The sequence below is a fragment of the Phalaenopsis equestris genome, unplaced genomic scaffold, assembly GCF_001263595.1.
Source record: "Phalaenopsis equestris unplaced genomic scaffold, ASM126359v1 Scaffold000925, whole genome shotgun sequence".
Taxonomy (NCBI): Eukaryota; Viridiplantae; Streptophyta; class Magnoliopsida; order Asparagales; family Orchidaceae; genus Phalaenopsis; species Phalaenopsis equestris.
Window position 1 is genome coordinate 191,539 of NW_018165364.1, and position 19,217 is coordinate 210,755.

The 19,217-nt window shown below is 33.2% G+C and overlaps 1 protein-coding gene across 2 annotated transcripts in view; it reads right to left on the minus strand.

Moving 5' to 3' along the window:
• Positions 1-16,400, minus strand: part of LOC110032338 (homeobox-leucine zipper protein ROC2-like) — a 21,277-nt gene extending 4,877 nt beyond the window's left edge. The window contains exons 1-6 of one of the 2 annotated variants that reach the window (XM_020735931.1): positions 15,897-16,400; positions 14,670-14,911; positions 14,467-14,584; positions 13,333-13,521; positions 12,386-12,838; positions 11,597-11,698 (exon numbers count right to left, since the gene is read on the minus strand). In XM_020735931.1, coding sequence (XP_020591590.1) covers positions 11,597-11,698; positions 12,386-12,838; positions 13,333-13,521; positions 14,467-14,584; positions 14,670-14,911; positions 15,897-15,998 — 1,206 coding nt within the window. In that variant the 5' untranslated portion in view covers positions 15,999-16,400. The remainder of the gene's footprint in view (positions 1-11,596; positions 11,699-12,385; positions 12,839-13,332; positions 13,522-14,466; positions 14,585-14,669; positions 14,912-15,896) is intronic. The other variant, XM_020735932.1, reaches the window with a different exon arrangement.
• Between the last annotated feature and the right edge of the window lie 2,817 nt (positions 16,401-19,217).

The window sequence follows — 19,217 nt, forward strand, 5'->3', positions numbered from 1 at the left end:
TATAATGGCGGTCTCCTCCTCTAGGGTTCGCTCTGGAGACTGCGCGTGCGATAATGGGGATTTTGTTGCTTCGCATCTCTGTTGGTGAGATCTTTCCCTTAGCTTGCTTCTCTTTTGTTTATTTCATCTTCTCGAAATGTCTTCTGGTAAGAGTTTTGCGGTTGCGGTTTTGGATGGGGGAGGTGGCCTTTCCGGCTCTCTTGTTGGTGGACACTTTCCACAAGGTTTCCATAATTCCTTAAATTTGGGTGGAGATTATTCATTTATTAAGAAGTTAAGGAAGAAAAATGGGAAGCTCGCAATGTGTATCACTGATGTTGAATCTTTGATCTTGGCCTTCTCCTGTCGGTTAGCATTGGTTGGAAAATTTATGTATGGTCATCCTAAGATTGATTTGCTTCGTAGGGAGTTTGAAATGTTAAAGCTAAAGGGATGGTGGAAAGTTGTGATTTTAGACGGTCGACACTTATTAATCTAACTTGCGAATGATGAGGACTATACTAGGCTCTTTGCTAAGACGTTTTTACGAATTGGAGATAAGGTTATGAAATTCCTAAAATGATCGGTGGATTTTGATCCTAAGACCGAACTGTCAGTTATACCTGCTGGATTCGTTTCCCTGGTCTCAAATTACATCTCTTTAATCATGAAATCTTATTTTCTTTAACTGTTGTGTGTGGTAAACCTTTGAAAATGGATAGCGCCACTTTTATAGATTTGATTATGACTTCTAAATTGAAGAGAAGCAAAGGCAAGGATATTGTTTATCCCAAGAAGTTTGTGAGTAGAAAAGAACAAGATCGTTATAGTGATCTTCTTGTTTCTAAGAAATTGATTCATGAGCGAGCATTTCATTCTCGTGGTGGTTCTATGGAAAATCTTATTGTAGCTTGGATTTGAGAGAAATTCTGCTATTTTTCTGTCGATGCCGTCATTTTAATAGTTTGAGAGTTTTATGCCAATCTACCCGAGGAGACTGATGATTAGGTGTTTGTTTGGGATAATCTAGTAGATTTCAATCCTGTAAGGATCAATACATTATTTATTTTACCTGATGTAACTGACTGCTTTTACACAGAGTTCGTTCCTACTAAGGGAAAACTTTAGGAAATTATAGCATTTATGACTGATAGACGTAGAGGATGGAAGATTAGGAACAACCAAACGGTAAACTTTGCTTCTTCTGCACTTAATGACTCATCAAAGGCTTGACATTACTTTATCTTTTCTCATCTTCTTTCTTCAAAACATTTGAGCGAAGTAACTTAGGAGAGGGCTATTCTGAAATATTGCATCCAGTTGATGAAGCCCATCAATATTGGCTCTCTGATTTACAAAAGCATTATTCATCCCTCTAAGGGAGGGACTACAAAAGGTTTGGGCTAGTTCTCTCTCATATTTATTTTATGCAGTCAATCTGGAGTTAGATTTGAGTCTTATGAGGAGTTACTGCATCCACTTAAGCCTATCGGTAAGGCCAATGTGGATATATACGGGAAACATGCTGAGTCTGAATTTGAGACTAGATCTTCTGATGCTCCATCTTCATCTCATGCCTTTACATCTCATAAGGATGGTATTTCTGATGTTTGAAATAGACTTCTGAGAATTGAAGATCGTCAGGATCATTTTAACTCTTATCTTCATTGGCATAGTAACTATGAGAAGGGATTTCACAAATCTCTTGTCAGTTATATCAAAGAAGATCAGACTGTAGAATTCTTTGATTATTCTAGTTATACGAGATTTTACGATCCGAGTCATATGGATATGGATGGGGACAAAGAATATGATGAGAAAGATGATGAGGAGGAGGAGGAGGATGATGATGGTGAGTATTAGTTAATTTTTATTAGTGTGCCTGGATGAATTTATTGTTCTTTGATATCTGTGGTTGTTTTATCATTGTATTGGACTTGTTTTCTGTTGATGCTTGTATGAACTCTTGTATGGAGCTCTTTACTCTATTGCACCACTATTTACTTTTGCTCTAGTTCATATACAGACTGATTGTGTGTGAAAGTAGATCTTTACTTGGCAGTTTTGATGAAAAAATAAGTTTTAAATTGTGATTTACTTCCTGGTACACACCTGTTATTATTTCTTGTGCTTGTATTGTTTTCATGTTTAGAATCCTGTGATACATAACTTTGTTGATCTCTTTCTTTCTTCATGCTTATTTTTCACTAAAATGTTTTAATCTATTAAAAATTTAAGTTTGGGGAAGGAAGAAAAACTTTTTAAAACTAAACTTTATTTGTCCTCAATAAACTATATTTTTGAAAGAAGAAGTATTTTAACATAACCTGTGGTATGTGGTGTTAACTTTGGAGAACTATATTTTTTATTAAATAAGAGTAATTGTACACTTAAGTAAAATTTTCTAGTAATAAGGAGATAATTGTAAAGGTAAGAAATTTTGGTATGAAAGTATAGGATGATGTTTTTACTATTTTGAGTAGGAAAAATTGTATTTTTGAAATGATATAAATCTTAGATATATATTTCAAAAAAATAATTAGAGACTTTATGAAAAAATAATAATTTTTTACTAATACACATTATCAAGTAAAAATAGGTGAGATATGTTTTTAACTTTAGGAAGAGGACAATGAAATTCAAAATCATTAAAGAACATCTAGATATAGTAATCCTCGCATAAAAAGGTAAGGATTAAAAAAATCCTGAAAGAAAAAAAACAAAAAAAGAAAAAAATATGTGAGGAGAAGCTCGAGGAGATGCCTAATTAAAAATTGGCTTCACTTGAAGCAACTTGAACGAAGAAACTTATTTACAGTTCTGAGCTTGTTTATAATTTTATGTATTAGTATCTTTACTAGTAAAGTTCTCTTAAAATTCTTTTTTTTTTATTTTCTAAGATTCCTAAGTATGACAATTTACAGTTATTTTGAAATAAATAGAAATGTAGAATTTCTAAACTTAATTGCTAAATATTTTTATACTTTTGTTCTAACCTGAGTTACTAAAAATTTCTTAAAAGTATCACCATCACATTATTAGGACAAAAACTATAGGAATCTTTTAACAAAACCCACCATCATAAGTTATAATATTTCTACATAGTAAAAATGTTACTTGAGAACAAACAACATTTATGTTTGGGGGAATTGGCATATGTATATATATATATATATATATATTAAACGAAGGAATATTAAATAAAAAATATTAAACAAAGAAACTTATTGAACGAAGAATATATATATATATATATTATATATTCTTATAGGACAAAAACTATAGGAATTGGCATATGCAAAAATAAGCATGATATTATATATATATATATAATATCATGCTTATTTTTTATGATATTTTGCTTTAATAAAAATGTATTTTGCATGTTTTTTTCATTTCAGGTGCAGGAAATTGAGTTTATAGAAAAAGAGGTTAAAAAGTATGCAAAATGGAGTTATGGAGCAATGGCGCCTAAGCGCCACTTCTGCGCCTAAGTGACAGAGACCGAACGTGATTGGCACCTAGGCGCTAGAAATGGTTACCCCTTTTATTTAATGAATTTAGCCGAATTTTTAACAATATGCCTGAAGTAACTCTTGAAGATTTTCAGAGCTTTACATATAGGGATGAAGTCTAAGCAAAAAATTAGAGCGTTGGAGAGGGCTAGATTGCTAGGAGGAGAGTGTGTGTGCTGGAGTGATTAGGGTAGATCCCCATTAGAGTGGGCGGCTACCACAAGAGTGTTGAGTCTTGTAAGAGTCTATTGAAGTCAAAGAAGTGAGGAACCTTAAGAGGATTGCTTGGGGAAGAAGTTGAGAAAAGTATTTGTATTTTTGTTTAAGTATTGTGTTGTGTACTTAAGTTTTAATATAAATCGTGTTTTGTTTTGTTATCCCCATAAATTCTGAGTAGTTTTGTTTCTCTTTCTCCATGCAATAAGGACTAATCATGTGGAGGATTTCATTTGTTTAGAACTTTCCTTTTATTCTCAAATTTTTTATGGTATTTTCACTGGTTCTTCATTTACTTTGCAAACTGGCCACTTGTATTGTTAAAATCCGTTGCGAAACATAATGACCTAGGAGGGCTATGATTTCACCCAACTAGTGAGTACCACATTAACCTAATGAGGATGGCGATCATACTCTAAGGAGAGTGCAAATGGATAGAGAGGTAAGTTTCGTTGAGCGTAGAATTGGTGTTTCTAGGGTGATAAGATAGATCCCTTATCAAACATAAAATCCCTGGTAGGTCCTGCATAGAGGGCACGGTGGGTAATCTAGAAGTGAGAGACTATAATTTACTCAACACTATTATATAAGAGGGAAATTACTTTAGATTAGATAATGTTCTTTATGCGCTCGATAAAGGGTAAATAATAGGTATGCATCTATTTGTCACAATACATCATTTAAACTTTTAAATATTTTGATTTCAACACAGATTATGAACTCATTACAAGAGGAAAGATTCTTTTCATAATTAGAACTCTCTTTTATATTTAGCATATTTATAATTTATGCATTTAAACTTAGTTTTAATTAGAATTTGTAGAAATTTGGTAGCTTTAATTTACATCTGAATTATATTTTCTAGATTAATTTTTGCAATTTTAAGTAAAAGTTTCACTAAAATCTGCTTAAAGAATTACAACTTCCCTGTGGGATCGTTACTAGGGTTTTTATGGAAAACGCTATATTACTTGAAATGTTATGCATACTTAGGTAATACCTCTTGTGTGAAAACTACTATTCTATAATTTATAACATTTTATTTATTCACACTAGCCACTAAATATAAAATGGGTTAAGTTTTTTACAATCTTTTGGAATATAAAATTCTTTTTGGCCAGGCCTCATAATTCACTTAATTAATTTATTAGTTAGTTGAGAGAATTTTTAAATTCCATTACGGTCTAAGAATAAGAGAAAACCTAACCCATTTAGCCTAAATTCATTACCCTAAGACAAAACCAAACCCAAACCCATGGCATATGGCCCATTCCTAACGGGTCACCCATGACCCAATACCCTCCTACCATGATACATGGATGACATACCGAGCCAAACCAGGTTAAATCCAACCCTTAATTGGTGAGCTTGGCATCATCCACCATGACCCACCATGAAAGGAACACATGTCACCTAACCCAAGCCTCCTTGGACCAATTCTAGATGTACCAAACCAGATCAAGTCTGATCTATATTATCCACCTAAAGGGACTCCAGTCAGTTTAAAGCATCTTCTCATGCCTCCTCACCTCCATGATCATCACCATGGTCAAGCTACCATGAAAACTTGCAAAGTTTCTCTCTACTGCAAAAAAGCCTCTAAATTCTCTCTGAGAACTCTTTGAGGAGCCACCCAAGCCTTTCCAATCATGGCTAAGCTTTCACATGGCCTCTTATGACTACTTAAGGAAGGAACCCGAAAGCCTCTACACACGACCAAACTCCATATTCAGGCTCCCAAACCTTAGCCTATCTACAAATAAATTGTTCCTCTTAACCTAGGCAATAGATTCCCTCTATCCTCAACCCACAACCACCATGAGCAAACCCTAATTTCCTTATGCTAATCCAGGACAATTGTTGGCCTTGACATAAACTCTTTCAAAACTTAAATCTAAACCTCTTAAAAGCTTTCTTGAGCCACAAGACAATCTCCCCACTCAAAATTAAGGCTTCCCGAGCTATCCAAACTATTCCAACACTAACCGAAGTCACCATTTGGTCTAGCTCATAGCTAGGAACAGTTTCAGTTCAGCTTGAAGTGAGGAGGAGGTTCGTGACATCAAGGAGAAGCTCTCTATCAAGCCCAATCAACGCCTCATTTCTTGGGATAAGGTATGGATAAAAACCCCCAAAATTAGCCTCGAGCCTAGTCTTTTTAGAAAGAAATGAACACTCCATAATCATTGAACTGTATAGATATGTTCGTCTAGCTTAGATGAACAACCCTCGAGTGATTTGGATAAGAATCAAGTAAGATCCTAGGGTTTGATTAAGAATTGTTCTCAGTTCTTTGTCCCATGAGGATGATGTTGGTCATTTCCGTGTGTTGAAAACGGGCTACAAAGATTAAATCAGAACACCAAACCACGGGGAGGGAAGCACTGGATCGCGGGACAACCTAGCAAGAACATTGAAAGTGCACCCAATCACAGACCACCACACAAACATTCGACAATTCCAAGGATCCAGATAGTGTCGTGTGGCTATGTCAATAACTTAGTTTTTTTATTTATTTAAATCCAAAAAATTAAATAAAACCTTAAAATTTCATAAGTTGGTATAGAAAATTCATAAAAATAAAATAAAAATATCTCTGAACTCAATGAACTTATGGAAAAATAATGAAAATAAAATTAAAAATAATCAATTTATATTTAATTTTTAATTAATTAAATACAACATCGACTATTTAAATTATTAAAAATTAATTATAATGAGGAAATATCTAAAATTTTGAAGTCCGCTTCCATCTAATCTTAGGAACATCCTCTGATTTTACAAAGGTCAGTGGGGGTGACTTGTAAATGACAAATTTTATATCAAAATAGTAATTATTTTGCAAAAAAATTACAAAAAAATTTTAAATTTTAAAATTAAAATGAAAATTAACAAGAAAACTTAGGGTAACAAAATTGATACCTAAAATAATGATTTCTACTTTTGAAAACCCTAAAATGAAAAAAATTAGAAAATTAGGAATAAAATTTTTAAATTAAAATTTTACACTTTAGCCCAATATTGTTCCCCAATTTGGTTTAAAGACATTAAACCAACCCTGAAGCTTTGATCTTAAGGGGTTAACATCATGGTTACTCTTTTAACCATGAAATAACCTTAGTAGCCCTAGACTAGACTAACCTGATTCAAGCCTAAACTTGGTTTATGTCTAACTTGGTTTATGTAAAATTTTAAAATTAAAATTGTACACTTTAGCCCAATATTGTTCCCCAATTTGGTTTAAAGACATTAAACCAACCCTGAAGCTTTGATTATAAGGGGTTAACGTCATGGTTACTCTTTTAACCATGAAATAACCTTAGTTGCCCTAGACTAACCTGATTCAAGCCTAAAGTTGGTTTATGTCTAACTTGGTTTATGTAAAATTTTAAAATTAAAATTTTACACTTTAGCCCAATATTGTTCCCCAATTTGGTTTAAAGACATTAAACCAACCCTGGAGCTTTGATCCTAAGAGGTTAACATGATGGTTACTCTTTTAACCATGAAATAGCCCTTAGTAGCCTGGGCTAACCTAATTTAAGCCTAAACTTGGTTTATGCTTAACTTGACTTAGCCTAATATAGGTGAACCCATAATTAGACCCAATCCAATTAAGGTCAAGCCTGGACCACAATCCAGCTTGAGATGGCTCAAACTTAACTTAGGTTTATCCTTAGGTCTAGTCCAGAGTAGACTCAAGTTAGCCCCAAACCTTTTTTAGGTCCAACCTTCATTGGACCTAAACCCATCCCCTTAGTCTAACCTAACTTAGATTTAGTTACCTCTTTATGTCTAATCTATATTAAACCTAAACCCAACCCCTAAGTTTAACCTTACTTAAGCATAGTAAACTTTTTAGGTCTAACCTACATTAGAGCTAAAACTAAACCTAAGTATATCCTAACTTAGACTTAGTCATCCTTTTAGGTCTAACCTATATTAAACCTAAACCTAAACCCTAAGTCTAACCTAACTTAGACTTAGTCCCTTTTTTTAAGTCTAATCTACATTATATTTCAACCAAACCCTAGGTCTAACGTAAACTAGAACTAGCCTAACTTTTATGTCTAATCTACATTAGACCTAACCTAAACCCTAGGTTTAACCTAAATTATACCTAGCCCAACCTTTAGGCCTAACCTAATACCTAGGTCAAACCAAACTTAGACCTAGCCCAACCTTTTGTGTCTAATTATTATTAGACCTAAACCAAACCCTAGGTCTAACCTAAATTAGATCCAGTCCAACCTTTTAAATCTAACTCATATTAGACATAACCCAAACCCTAATTCTAACCAAAATTAGATCTAGATCAAACTTTTGGGTCAAACTCATAGTAGATCTAACCCATCCCTATGTCTAACCTAAATTAGACCCAGTCCAACCTCTTACGGTCTGACTTACTTTAGACCTAACCCATCTCTTTAGCTTTAGTCAACATTAGTCTAACCCTAAACTTTAGGTCTTGTCAAAATTAGACCTAACCCTAAACACTAGATCTAACCTAACTTAGACCTAGCACAATCTTTTTAGGTCGAACTCATATTAGACCTAACTTCAATCCTAGGTCTAATTCAACTAAGACCTAACCCAAACCTTGGGTCAAACCTAAATTAGAGCTAGTCCAATGTGCACCTTTTAGGTCTAATCTATGCTTAAAATATCAACTATTCTAAGTCTAACCTAACGTAGACTTAGTTCAACTTGAAAATTCCTTAGGTCTAAATCTAACCTAAGTTACTTAACTTGGGCAACCAAATTTAAATTCTCATGGGACTAACATAATTTGTACTCATATCAACTAAACCACTGGGACAATCCAACCTAACTCGGGTTAACCCTATTCAACTAAATTATTGGGTCAACTCTACATAACTCTGATTAACCCAATTCAACTGAACCAGAGGGTCAACCCGACCTAATTTGGGTGAAACCAACTCAAGTAAAGCATCGAGTCAACCTGACCTAACTTGGGTTAACCCAATTCAACTAAACAATTGGGACCTAACTCGGATTCAACTTAACCTTCGATTCAACTAGATCTAACTCAGCTTAACCCAATTTAACCCAATCATCGTGTCAAATCGACCTAACTCAGGTTAACCTAATTTGATTAAAGCACTAGGCCAACCTGATCTAACTCAGATCGACCTAATCTCCGGGCCAGCCCGACCTAACTCGAGCTAATCCACAATCAACCCAACCTACTGGGAAAACCTGACATAACTAAGGCTAACCTAAAGATAACCTTTCTTCAGGACAATCAACCTAAACTCTGATCAACCCTACTTGAGACTCAAATTCAATCATGACTAAAGTCTCAACCTCAGTTTAATCAAGGATCGATTTCAGTCTAACGCAACTTAGACTTAAATAGATAACTCAAGTATAAACTAACTTGGAATTTAACCAAGTCTAAATTAACTTAAACTTTAATCAACCTAGGGATTTTAACTAGAATCAGTCCAATTCAACCTGGTTTATTCCCATGTTAATCCGATTTAGTATAACTTAGCTTACCTTAAGTCAATCTAAAGCAAATAAGACTAGTAAGACCCCAATCAATCCTATTAAACTTTGGTCGATTTAAAAAAGTTTGAAGAAAATTTGAGGGACAACCAACCTAATTTAGGTTAGCTCAGATTATCAGGAGACTTACTTTAGATCAGTTCAACCAAACTTGAACTAATCTAAAATCAACCTAGACCTAGGTCTAGGTGACTGGAGGTTAAGCAGGGTTTAACTTCTCATACAAGAATAAAAGCACATTTAGCCTTCGTCAGGAATAATTTGGGATAAGACAAAAAGACAACAAACCAACCTAAATGAAATGACATAAAAGTTCACTTTAAAAGACATTAAAACTTAAACTTGAATGAAAAAAATGCAACCTGATTTAAGAAGATATTTTGAAGAAGGCAACCCATGGCTGCTAACAAAATATCTTTCATTCACTTGTGACTAATCAAAATACAGGCCCCAATGATCCCGGGACAACAAAACCATGGGATCTTGATTGGGTCATCTCAAATATTAAAATTTGAACACAAAATAATAAAATCAAATTAATAATCGCCTAATAAGTCTTAAGCAACCAAAATTTTCAACCCCTAAAATCTGAAAAAGACATTAAAACTTATATGAAACCCCAATGAACAAAGATCACTAAAAGAAAATTGAAACCTAGATACCCAGGCCTACAAAGATTTCTTGAACGACGCAACCCATGATTGTTGACAGGAATCTTCCGGTCCAAGCATATTTGGCCACCTCTCAGGCTAAGTAGATAAAAAAACTCAACAATCCCGAGATGATGGAAAGGCATTGGCATCGTAATCGGGTTGTCTAACAACCAACCAATTAATCCAAAATTATCTATTTTGCAGGACTACATAAGACAAAAGGCAATCTTCATCCAAGATTTACTTTGCAAGTTATTAAAGTGTGCTAACACTGTTTTACAGGGACGGGCATTCAAAATAAGGAGCAAAAGGATGAACCGTAACTAAACTATCGATGATAAAACAAAACTCTAGGATAGTTTGGAATCTTTAGGAATCTGTTACCCTTAGGATTGGACTTTGACACTCCTTTCCATGACAACGACATTTAAACTTTTAAGAAAAAATTATAACCTTAATATGAAGATTTCTTATGCTGTCTTGACTACTTAAGATGTAATTAACTATAGGGACTTATCCTTATAAGAAGACGCAAATTCTAGAACAGGTACATCAGCCTAAATTCTCTTGTAGTTAGCTTTCATAAGGCCTCCTTCGTAGTTTTGTCTTTAAAGCATACCGATTTGATCTCACTTTGGACTTATGCTTTGGAACTATCAATGCGAAAATTCACTTTATAAAAGCTACCCGTATACTTCTTTTATTTGTTCCCGTTATTGTCTGCCCTAGTCCTCTAATTTCTCATATCTTAGTACACCTACATGATCTGAGATCTAGAATTATTCGGAGAAAAGGCAACATAACGAAAAAAAAAACTGGCTACTCCTCAACGACAATGATGACATCAAGCAAACGACAAAATGAAGATGGCGACACAAAAAGGATCAGCAACACAGGGAAAATTTAGAAAACCCAGGAATCATCACATTACCTAAATCATAGGGACGCGAGCCTCACATACTTAGAAGAACAGTAAGATTTATCTTCCACTGTTTGTCATCTTTTCCGAACATGTTATTTTTATTATCACTTTCAAGTATGACTTTAGAAAATCATCTCTTGTTCGTGATCATGCTAAACTAGGTTTAGAAATTTAGTATATTGATACGAGACATTCTTTAAATAACTGCATTTTTATTTGACATGTGTAATTGCGCTGTGCGGCCGACTTATTTTGCTTCATAAAATCAGCACGTAAAAACTTTTTGTGCGGCTGACTTATTTGACATGTGTAAGTTTCAGCACGTAAAATCACAAAAAAGTGAATTTTTTTTTTATTTTTCTTTTGGGAAAAACAAAAGGGACTCTTAGTATCTAATGGGCAGTTATTTCCCGCACATTTATACTTTAAATTCTACTTATCATAATAGGTGAAAATACAAATAAGTTTTTACACATATTTTAGATCATAATTTAAAATTTTAATACATATATGCCAATTAATATTATCTTATTAGACCACATTAATCATACTTGACTTCAAGGTACCATAATTAATAACACATTTACATATGTTGGCCCACATAAACAAATACTTTAGTTATTTTCAAACAACAGAGATGGATGTCTATTGAATTAAATTCTGAATTTGCTAAAATTAAATCCCAAATTTTTTTCCTAAATTAAATAATTAATTTGAAAAAAGAGATCACGTTAACAACATGAGCTCAAAAATATTGAAGCACGACTCATAAAACATACCACTTGCAAAGCTCCATTGTAGTTTCCAGCAACTCCAGTAGACAGCACATCAAGCGTCATCGCCCTTGACACAATGCCAGAGAACATTGTGCACCATTGATTCTAAATAACAGCAAAATTATTAAATCTAATAAAATCTCAAATTCACAAAAAATATAAATAAATAAATAAATAAATAACCACTAATAAATTATTTCTTTACACAAGAGGTTCACACTAAATGCACAATCCGCGTGTCATTATACATTAGTTTATGTACGTTCATATGAATCAAACATATAAGCGCTTTTTTTTTAGACAAAAGCTAGAATAAGGGAAAAAAATGCTGTAAAATAGTAAATTATGGTTGTATATTTTTAAAATTATAAAAAATAGTTACTATTTTGGCCTTATATTTATGTTTTATGAAAATGTGAATTTTTCCTCATATGATTAGAAGTTCGCTACATTTCATATTAAATTTTAGACAATGTTCATCAGATTTTTATTCAGAAATACATTTAGAGTCAAATATTAACAGTAATGTGAACATGAAATTCAATAGTGTGACAAAACTATATTTAATAGTGCATAGGGCCTTTGTCCCTCAAGTCAAAGATGCAATGGATTATCTTCTTCTATTCATACCACCTATATATTATTGGATTTGTTGGGATGCAGATTTCTTACGGCTATAGTAAGAACTTACTTCTAATTATACCAAAGATATTATATAAAGATAAGCATTTAACAAAACTAATATTTTATCAAAATACTTGAACCATTTGAATAAACCAACTTGGACCTCACCGCATCCATGAGAATCTCAACAAGATTAACATGATTCATGATGACCACAGCAGTCTCCCTTGAAGCTTCGGACCTCAATCCAAAGGGATTTGGTCCAATCCCTCTTGGAAAATTCTGCATGTACTCTTCCTCATTGAGAGTACTTGTAGCTCCGTCTGGTCCAGGACTCCATAAAGGCTCTCCAAGCTGGGCCATTCTGATGAGTTCCTCCATGGCAGTCACCGCCAGCTCAATCACCAGCGGCTTGTCGATCTCTGGCTGGCCAGAAACAGACCTTAGGAACTCACCGGATCGATAAATATCACCTCCGGCGAGGCCTGTCGGCTGAACTGTGCTGAATCCACCAATGCCGAGGTCTAAAGGAGAACGAGAGGTGCTGGAGGGGGAGAGGAGGGGGAGAGAGCCCATTGGTTTCCCTACGTATTTTGCTGCTATGCCTGATATCCTGTCAATCTTCATGCAAGAGAATCACAAGTGAGAAAGAAGAGAATAAAAAATTAAAAGTCATTTTGGATGAAATTCAGTAGTGTGTTAGCCAAATATAGTATTATTTTCTTTAATCAATGTAAAAATAAGTAGAAATTAAGGGCGATTTAATTAATTTTCATTTCAATAAAAAATTTTCGGCACCATAAAATAATCTGACATATTGGAGCCACAATAGGTAGTTGACTACATCAATAACGTAATTATTAATCAAATACATTAATTTAAAAAATTATTAATAAATCATTAACGTGTCAACAAATCAAACAAGATCTCTAAATTACCTACATATCGAGTTAAAGTAGTAGTATTCAACAAATAAATAAAACTGTATATTGGATGCATGTGAGTATATAGATAATAATTAAAGCCACATTTTGTAATTTATAACACATAATATAAAAGAACGACTAAATCAAAGGCATAACATTCAATAAAATTTGCAGGTTTCCGGCCATTACCTCCTCTCTTAGCCTCCCATTCTCAATTCTGAGGTGATGTTCATCGAAGGACATCTCACCCAGGGCGGCTGGGCCGCCGCAGGTGGGGCACGAGGCATTGCTTAAAGCTTCCTTGTATCGGAGGTTCTCTGTACGAAGCCTCTCGTTATCAGCCCTTAATTGTCCATTCTCTTGTCTCTCATGCTGGGTCTGAGGAGGAGAAGAAGAAGAACTAAAAATATATATATATATATATATATATATATATAGCTCAATATAAAAAAAAACGTGTTCATATTGATATCCTTAAGTGGCGTGATAAAACTAAATATAAAATGCGTACCACCTAATTCTTAGACATTCACATATCTAGCAGATAAGCTTTACATGTTTTACATTTATACCACACAAATCTTTCATATCACAAAAAATACAACAATTTTGAGTGAAATACACATTTTTTCATCTATAGTTGAGATAAAAATTGTAATTCAGGTGTTACATAGATAAATACATAGAAATTAATCAGTATGGTTAAGTCTTCCTTTTTTTTCTTGTTAACAAATGACCAGAAACAGCAACGTTTCGCATTTATTTATCATTAAAAATTCACCAATATTTTTGTTGCATTTTTTGCAACTAACAATACATATTAATGAAGACAATTGAGACAGGATAAGCTAATTAATTTTTTGTTCACGATACCTATAATTCAAATTAATTGTATTTACTTTAAATAAATATGATATAGATTTAGTTGATGGCTGGCATATCATACCAATCTAGTCACATTTAGGAAAATCAAGTTACCAATCTAGATCACAATTGGAAAACGTCAGCGTCTTTTACAATTTCGGAAACACAATTTTCAATAATCTGGCGATAAGTGGGTGGGTACCAAACAGTGACAGTGAGGCGGCGTTTTGAAAACGTCGCCCGCACTTATAAGCTGTCCTAAACGGGCTCTAAATCCTTATTTACAATTAAGTAATAGTTATATTTCCTTGCACCACCAAAATTACATTAAAAAATATTATTTTTTTTCTCATAACTTAACGTAATGTGAATTAAAATTAATATACAGCCTTCTGCTTTCTTTAATGAGTAGTAACTACCGCAAAATATTCTGAATGGGTTTTCATTGGGATTCCAGACCTTCATTTGTGTACGCTTGTTCTGAAACCAGAACTTGACTTGCAATGGCTCTAACCCTAGCTCCCTGCTCAGTTCCTTCCTTTGCTTGTCATCTGGATGAGGACATTCTTTGAAGAAACTGGAGATAAATCAACAGCAAATACTTAGCAAACATCCGCATTAAAACCAAACTTGTTGAACAAATTTACGGGCGTCGATCTTACTTCTCCATCTCTTGAATCTGGTGCTGTGTGTGCCGATGATACCTCTTCTTCCTCGGCCGCTGGTTAGGATCTTGTTCGTCACCGGATGCGCCTTCAATGTTCTCGCTACCGGATTTGCTCTCTAAGTCGTCTTCTCCAGCTCTCATGATCTCGCTTTCCGCCGTCGTGGTTGGCGGAGTATGCACTTCTATGAGCTGGTGTTGGAATGGGAGCTGCTGAGTTTCTAATATGTCGGTCTGCATCTTAAAACAAGAACATGATATTATGAAGTGAATTAATTAGCTAAAAGTTTTATTTTTTTTTAAATCTAAGCTAAAAATGTCATTAACCGATTTCAGAATACATCATAAATCATAAGACAGTTCTGAAGCAGTAAAAGTTCAAAAAATGTTTGAAAAAAGAAGTCAGACAGTTTGTCATACAAGTCTCCAAGATAAGCAAGTCAAGGCAAATAAAAACCGAATTAACTGTAATTTTCTTTTGGATTTGAGCGGTCATATTGGACAGAATTAATGCTATATTAAAACTTATGCTCACTGAAATTATTTATTTTTTTGAATAGGGAAGAGTTAGAGAAGTAAAAACCTCATTTTTTTCCTGGTCTAGAGGGACTTGAATAAGTAAAAACAAGTAACAAAGAGTACCTTCATATATAGAGATTTCTAGTTAAAGGATAGTTTTAAAATTCTTTTATATTAATTAATATTAACATAGTATTAGTACTAAGCTCTATTTACCTGAATCTCTTTTTTCCTTAGTAGCTCAGATCTAGGATTAACTTTTGCTTATAATCCTTCAAACCTTGCAAATCGAAGGAAAGTGAAGAAGAAGAAGAAATTATATGATGGTTTATATCTGCTCATGCATGGAGGGAAGGAAACAAAACCTCTCCCTCCATCTTTCTCTCTCTATTTCTCCCTCTTTATTTCTCTCTCTAAAAGTATAAGCAGGCTCTGATAGAAGAGCTATAGGTGACTACCATGACACTGCACATCCACGCGGTTCACACTTACCGAGGAGTTTTTAGGACAAAACAAGTCAAAAAAGCCAGATCTTTAACAAACTAACAAATCTACTTAACAAACTAAAAAGCAAAATTAGAAGAACTAATTGCATTTCCAACCTTAACTGCATGAACCAACTCTGTAAAACAAAAGTTTCCTTCGACGTAGATATCAAGTGATGAAACTTTATTAAGAGGAAAAAAACAAGCTTTGACTCCGCTACCTGCCCAAGAGTCAGCGCCGATGAGTTGCCGAAGCTCATTCCGGAGTTCCTACCGACCAACGATGACATGTGTCTCGCCGGAATCATGATGCCGGCGGGCATATTTTAGCTTCACAAAACCCTAACTTCTTCCTTCTTCTAAAGAGACCTCAGTTTAGAGAGAGAAGATCCAAAGAGACATGAAGAAAGAGAAAAGGAAAAAAAAAGAAAACAACTTGGAGAGCTAAGATCTATAAGATACTGGCTTTATGTCTCCTTCCTTTCAGTCTCTTGCATCTAAATGCTTGAAGAAAAATAAGGAAAATGATGTCTCTCTTTACGGTGGAGAAAGAAGATCGGTGTTGAAGTCTATGCAGTAAGAAAGATTGAGATGGTTTTGAGAGAAGCCATGGAATGTAAGAGGAGTTGCAGAGACAAAAGGGGAAGAAGAAAGGTTGGAAAGGAGGAGGTGGAAGAAGGGGAACAGCTGGAGAGGGTGTGGAAGGAGAGGAGTTATTGCAAAGCGTATTGAGAGGGTGCAATTGCATTTATTGAGAAGTGGTGTTACTGCATGAGTGAGAAAGAGAGAGAGAGAGAGCTTTATTTTTATTTTTTTTTTAATTTTTTGTGTTCGGCTAGAAGGTGTATGATCTAAATGAGATGACCACCACAACCTCTAAAGGTTAATATTAGTAGCAGTAACGTGTAAGACGCACCGTGTATTAGCGTACCATGCCTCCCTCCGAGCAAGTAATGGGAGCGAATAAATACTAATTAAAATAAAATTAAAATTAAAATTTTAATTTTTCGAATAAATAAATGAGATTAAATGAAATAGTCACAATTACTTATAAATAAAAATATTTGTTTTAAAAAAGTTATTATGAATGTGCATATTAGTTTGTGTTCATTTCTTCTTCATTATATCGAACTCTTTGATAATTGATTTCGCACTGAAACTCACTGCAACATCACTTTTAAAATATATCATTAGTGATGTGGTAAGCAAAATTATTTTTCGTTGAATTTTGTAATATTGTCTTAACAATATTCATACATAAAAAAAATGAATGTTCAATTGTTTTTGTGAAAGTTGACCGTGTCAACTTCAGTATAATCGAACAATCAATAATAAAATATATTATTGATTTTTTTTTTATTTTAGCTAACACTTAATATAAATTAGAAATTATAGAGAGATTTTGAAAATTTTTATTCTAACTACTTCAATTTGAAATTATTGCAATTTAATTTTTAATTGTAGTTTTCTTTATTCCGTGAATTCTTCATAATAAAAATTTTTTGCAAGTTAATAAGTATCATCAATTTTATGTGACCAATATCCTTCACAAAGATTCATTGCATTATTAAGAATCTATAATTCTACGATCTATTTGTGCCGGAAGATTTGCAATGATTGTGTAATAATTTAGCGTATTAGCGTTGAACGAAGATCCAACACAAATATGGATAAAAGAAAGGTAAACAAGAGGGGATACCACAATTTTTTTTACTTGAAAAATCCTCTAAAGGGATAAAACCATGAGGCCTAGGTGTTGCCCTCATTTTTAAAAGAGGTCCTCTCTCTCTAGAACTTGTGGATTGACCTTAGGGTTTTCTAGTGGCTTTTCCTAGAGATCTAATAATTAGACTAATGTCAACTAGAAATTTATACATTTCTTGATGCTTTATAGTTTCATATGTTTGACCTTAAATTCCCAATCCTTAGTTGAGTTGATTAAGGCCAAATCTATTGAAGAATACGTTGAGTATTTATATGTTTGAAATGTCTTAAGCAACGTCCTTTTGACCTTAGTAACTTATGTCTTCTATTTGGTTTTTATTTGAGGCACTTCTCTCATTTTTCACCACATTTAGATAACTCCTTTAGCTTGTAAAGAACATACTTGAATATGAAGTTCACTTTAAGCTAGGAAAGAGGATTGTCTTTTAATAAGGAAGAAAAATTATTAACTCACAAAAATCTTAAAAATGAAATAATATTCATCAAGACAAGTCATACAAAAATCAAAACAATTGAAATTTTCATACATCATAAACTAAATTTTCAAAATTCAAAATTATTTTTTTTAAATTAATCAAAAAATTGAAAATTCCAAAAATCATTTCAAAATAAAATAAAATTTTAAAAAATCATAAAAAAATTGTAAAATAAGAAAATATAAATAAAATTTTCATAAATTAAATAAAGCAAAATAAAATTTTAAATTAATTCAATAATCACATTTTATTAATGAAAATTAAATAAAAATTTTAAAATATAATAAAATGGCATTTTTATCAAAATATTTTCCACAATTTTCATTTTATTCTAAAATTTCACCTAAAAATTTTATTTCAAAATAGGTTTTTCAAAAATTAACAAAATATTTAAAAAACATTTAAAAGCACTACACAATTTCTTCTAATTTTCAAAACACATTAATTTATAAAATAAAATAAAAATCACCAAAAATTGCACCCACTCTCACAATTATTCGCTTTTTAATCTTTCCAAACAAATGCTTATCCTTTTAAGCCCCATATTTGCACAAACAAGTTCACCAAAATTTGGCATTAGGACTTCTTGACCACCTACTTGCCAAAACTTCCAAATCCAAGCTACTTTGAAGCCAAGCCGCCACCAAGCCTACCTCAAACCACCTTTTCCAATTCATTCTGCTCCTCTCCAAGCCTCATTTCTATCTTTGCAAGTCTTCTGATCAATTCTAGGAAATTAAAATTTAATTATGATCCCTACAAATATTTTGGAAGCTATGGATCAAGAAGAACTTCATCGAATCGAGGCATGTAACTAAATTTCCATTTTTAGTATTGAGTTTGGATGTTTTGTGAAACAAATATGCATTTTAGTTCATATTAACTGATACATAGATAGGATTTGGGTAGACAGTCATTTTGACGGTGATAGTTTCTCAATCTATGGGCTAAGTAAATTGATCTGTGTGTTTTACCTTGCATGAAAATTAATTCATCAACCCTGTAGATACGATGAACCGATGTTGTACAATCTTTTGTTTATATTTTGGATGGCTCGGATGATCACGTGATGAAGTGGCGATGTTTGAGGCATGCACTTGGATTTTTACAGGGGATATCTGACATGGAAGGCCTTTAATGGTTAGCTGCTGAATGTGAAGGAGACGCAAGGAAACAGGATGTACATGTGGCAATGTGCTTTGATGACTTGGACTGTCATGTAGGATTTAAAAATAGTTAAAGAAATCAAAAAATATAAATAAACTTTAAAAATTCTTAATTAATTAAAGAACAATGATAAAAATCTGAAACATTAAAAAAAGGAATAAATGAAAATAAAAT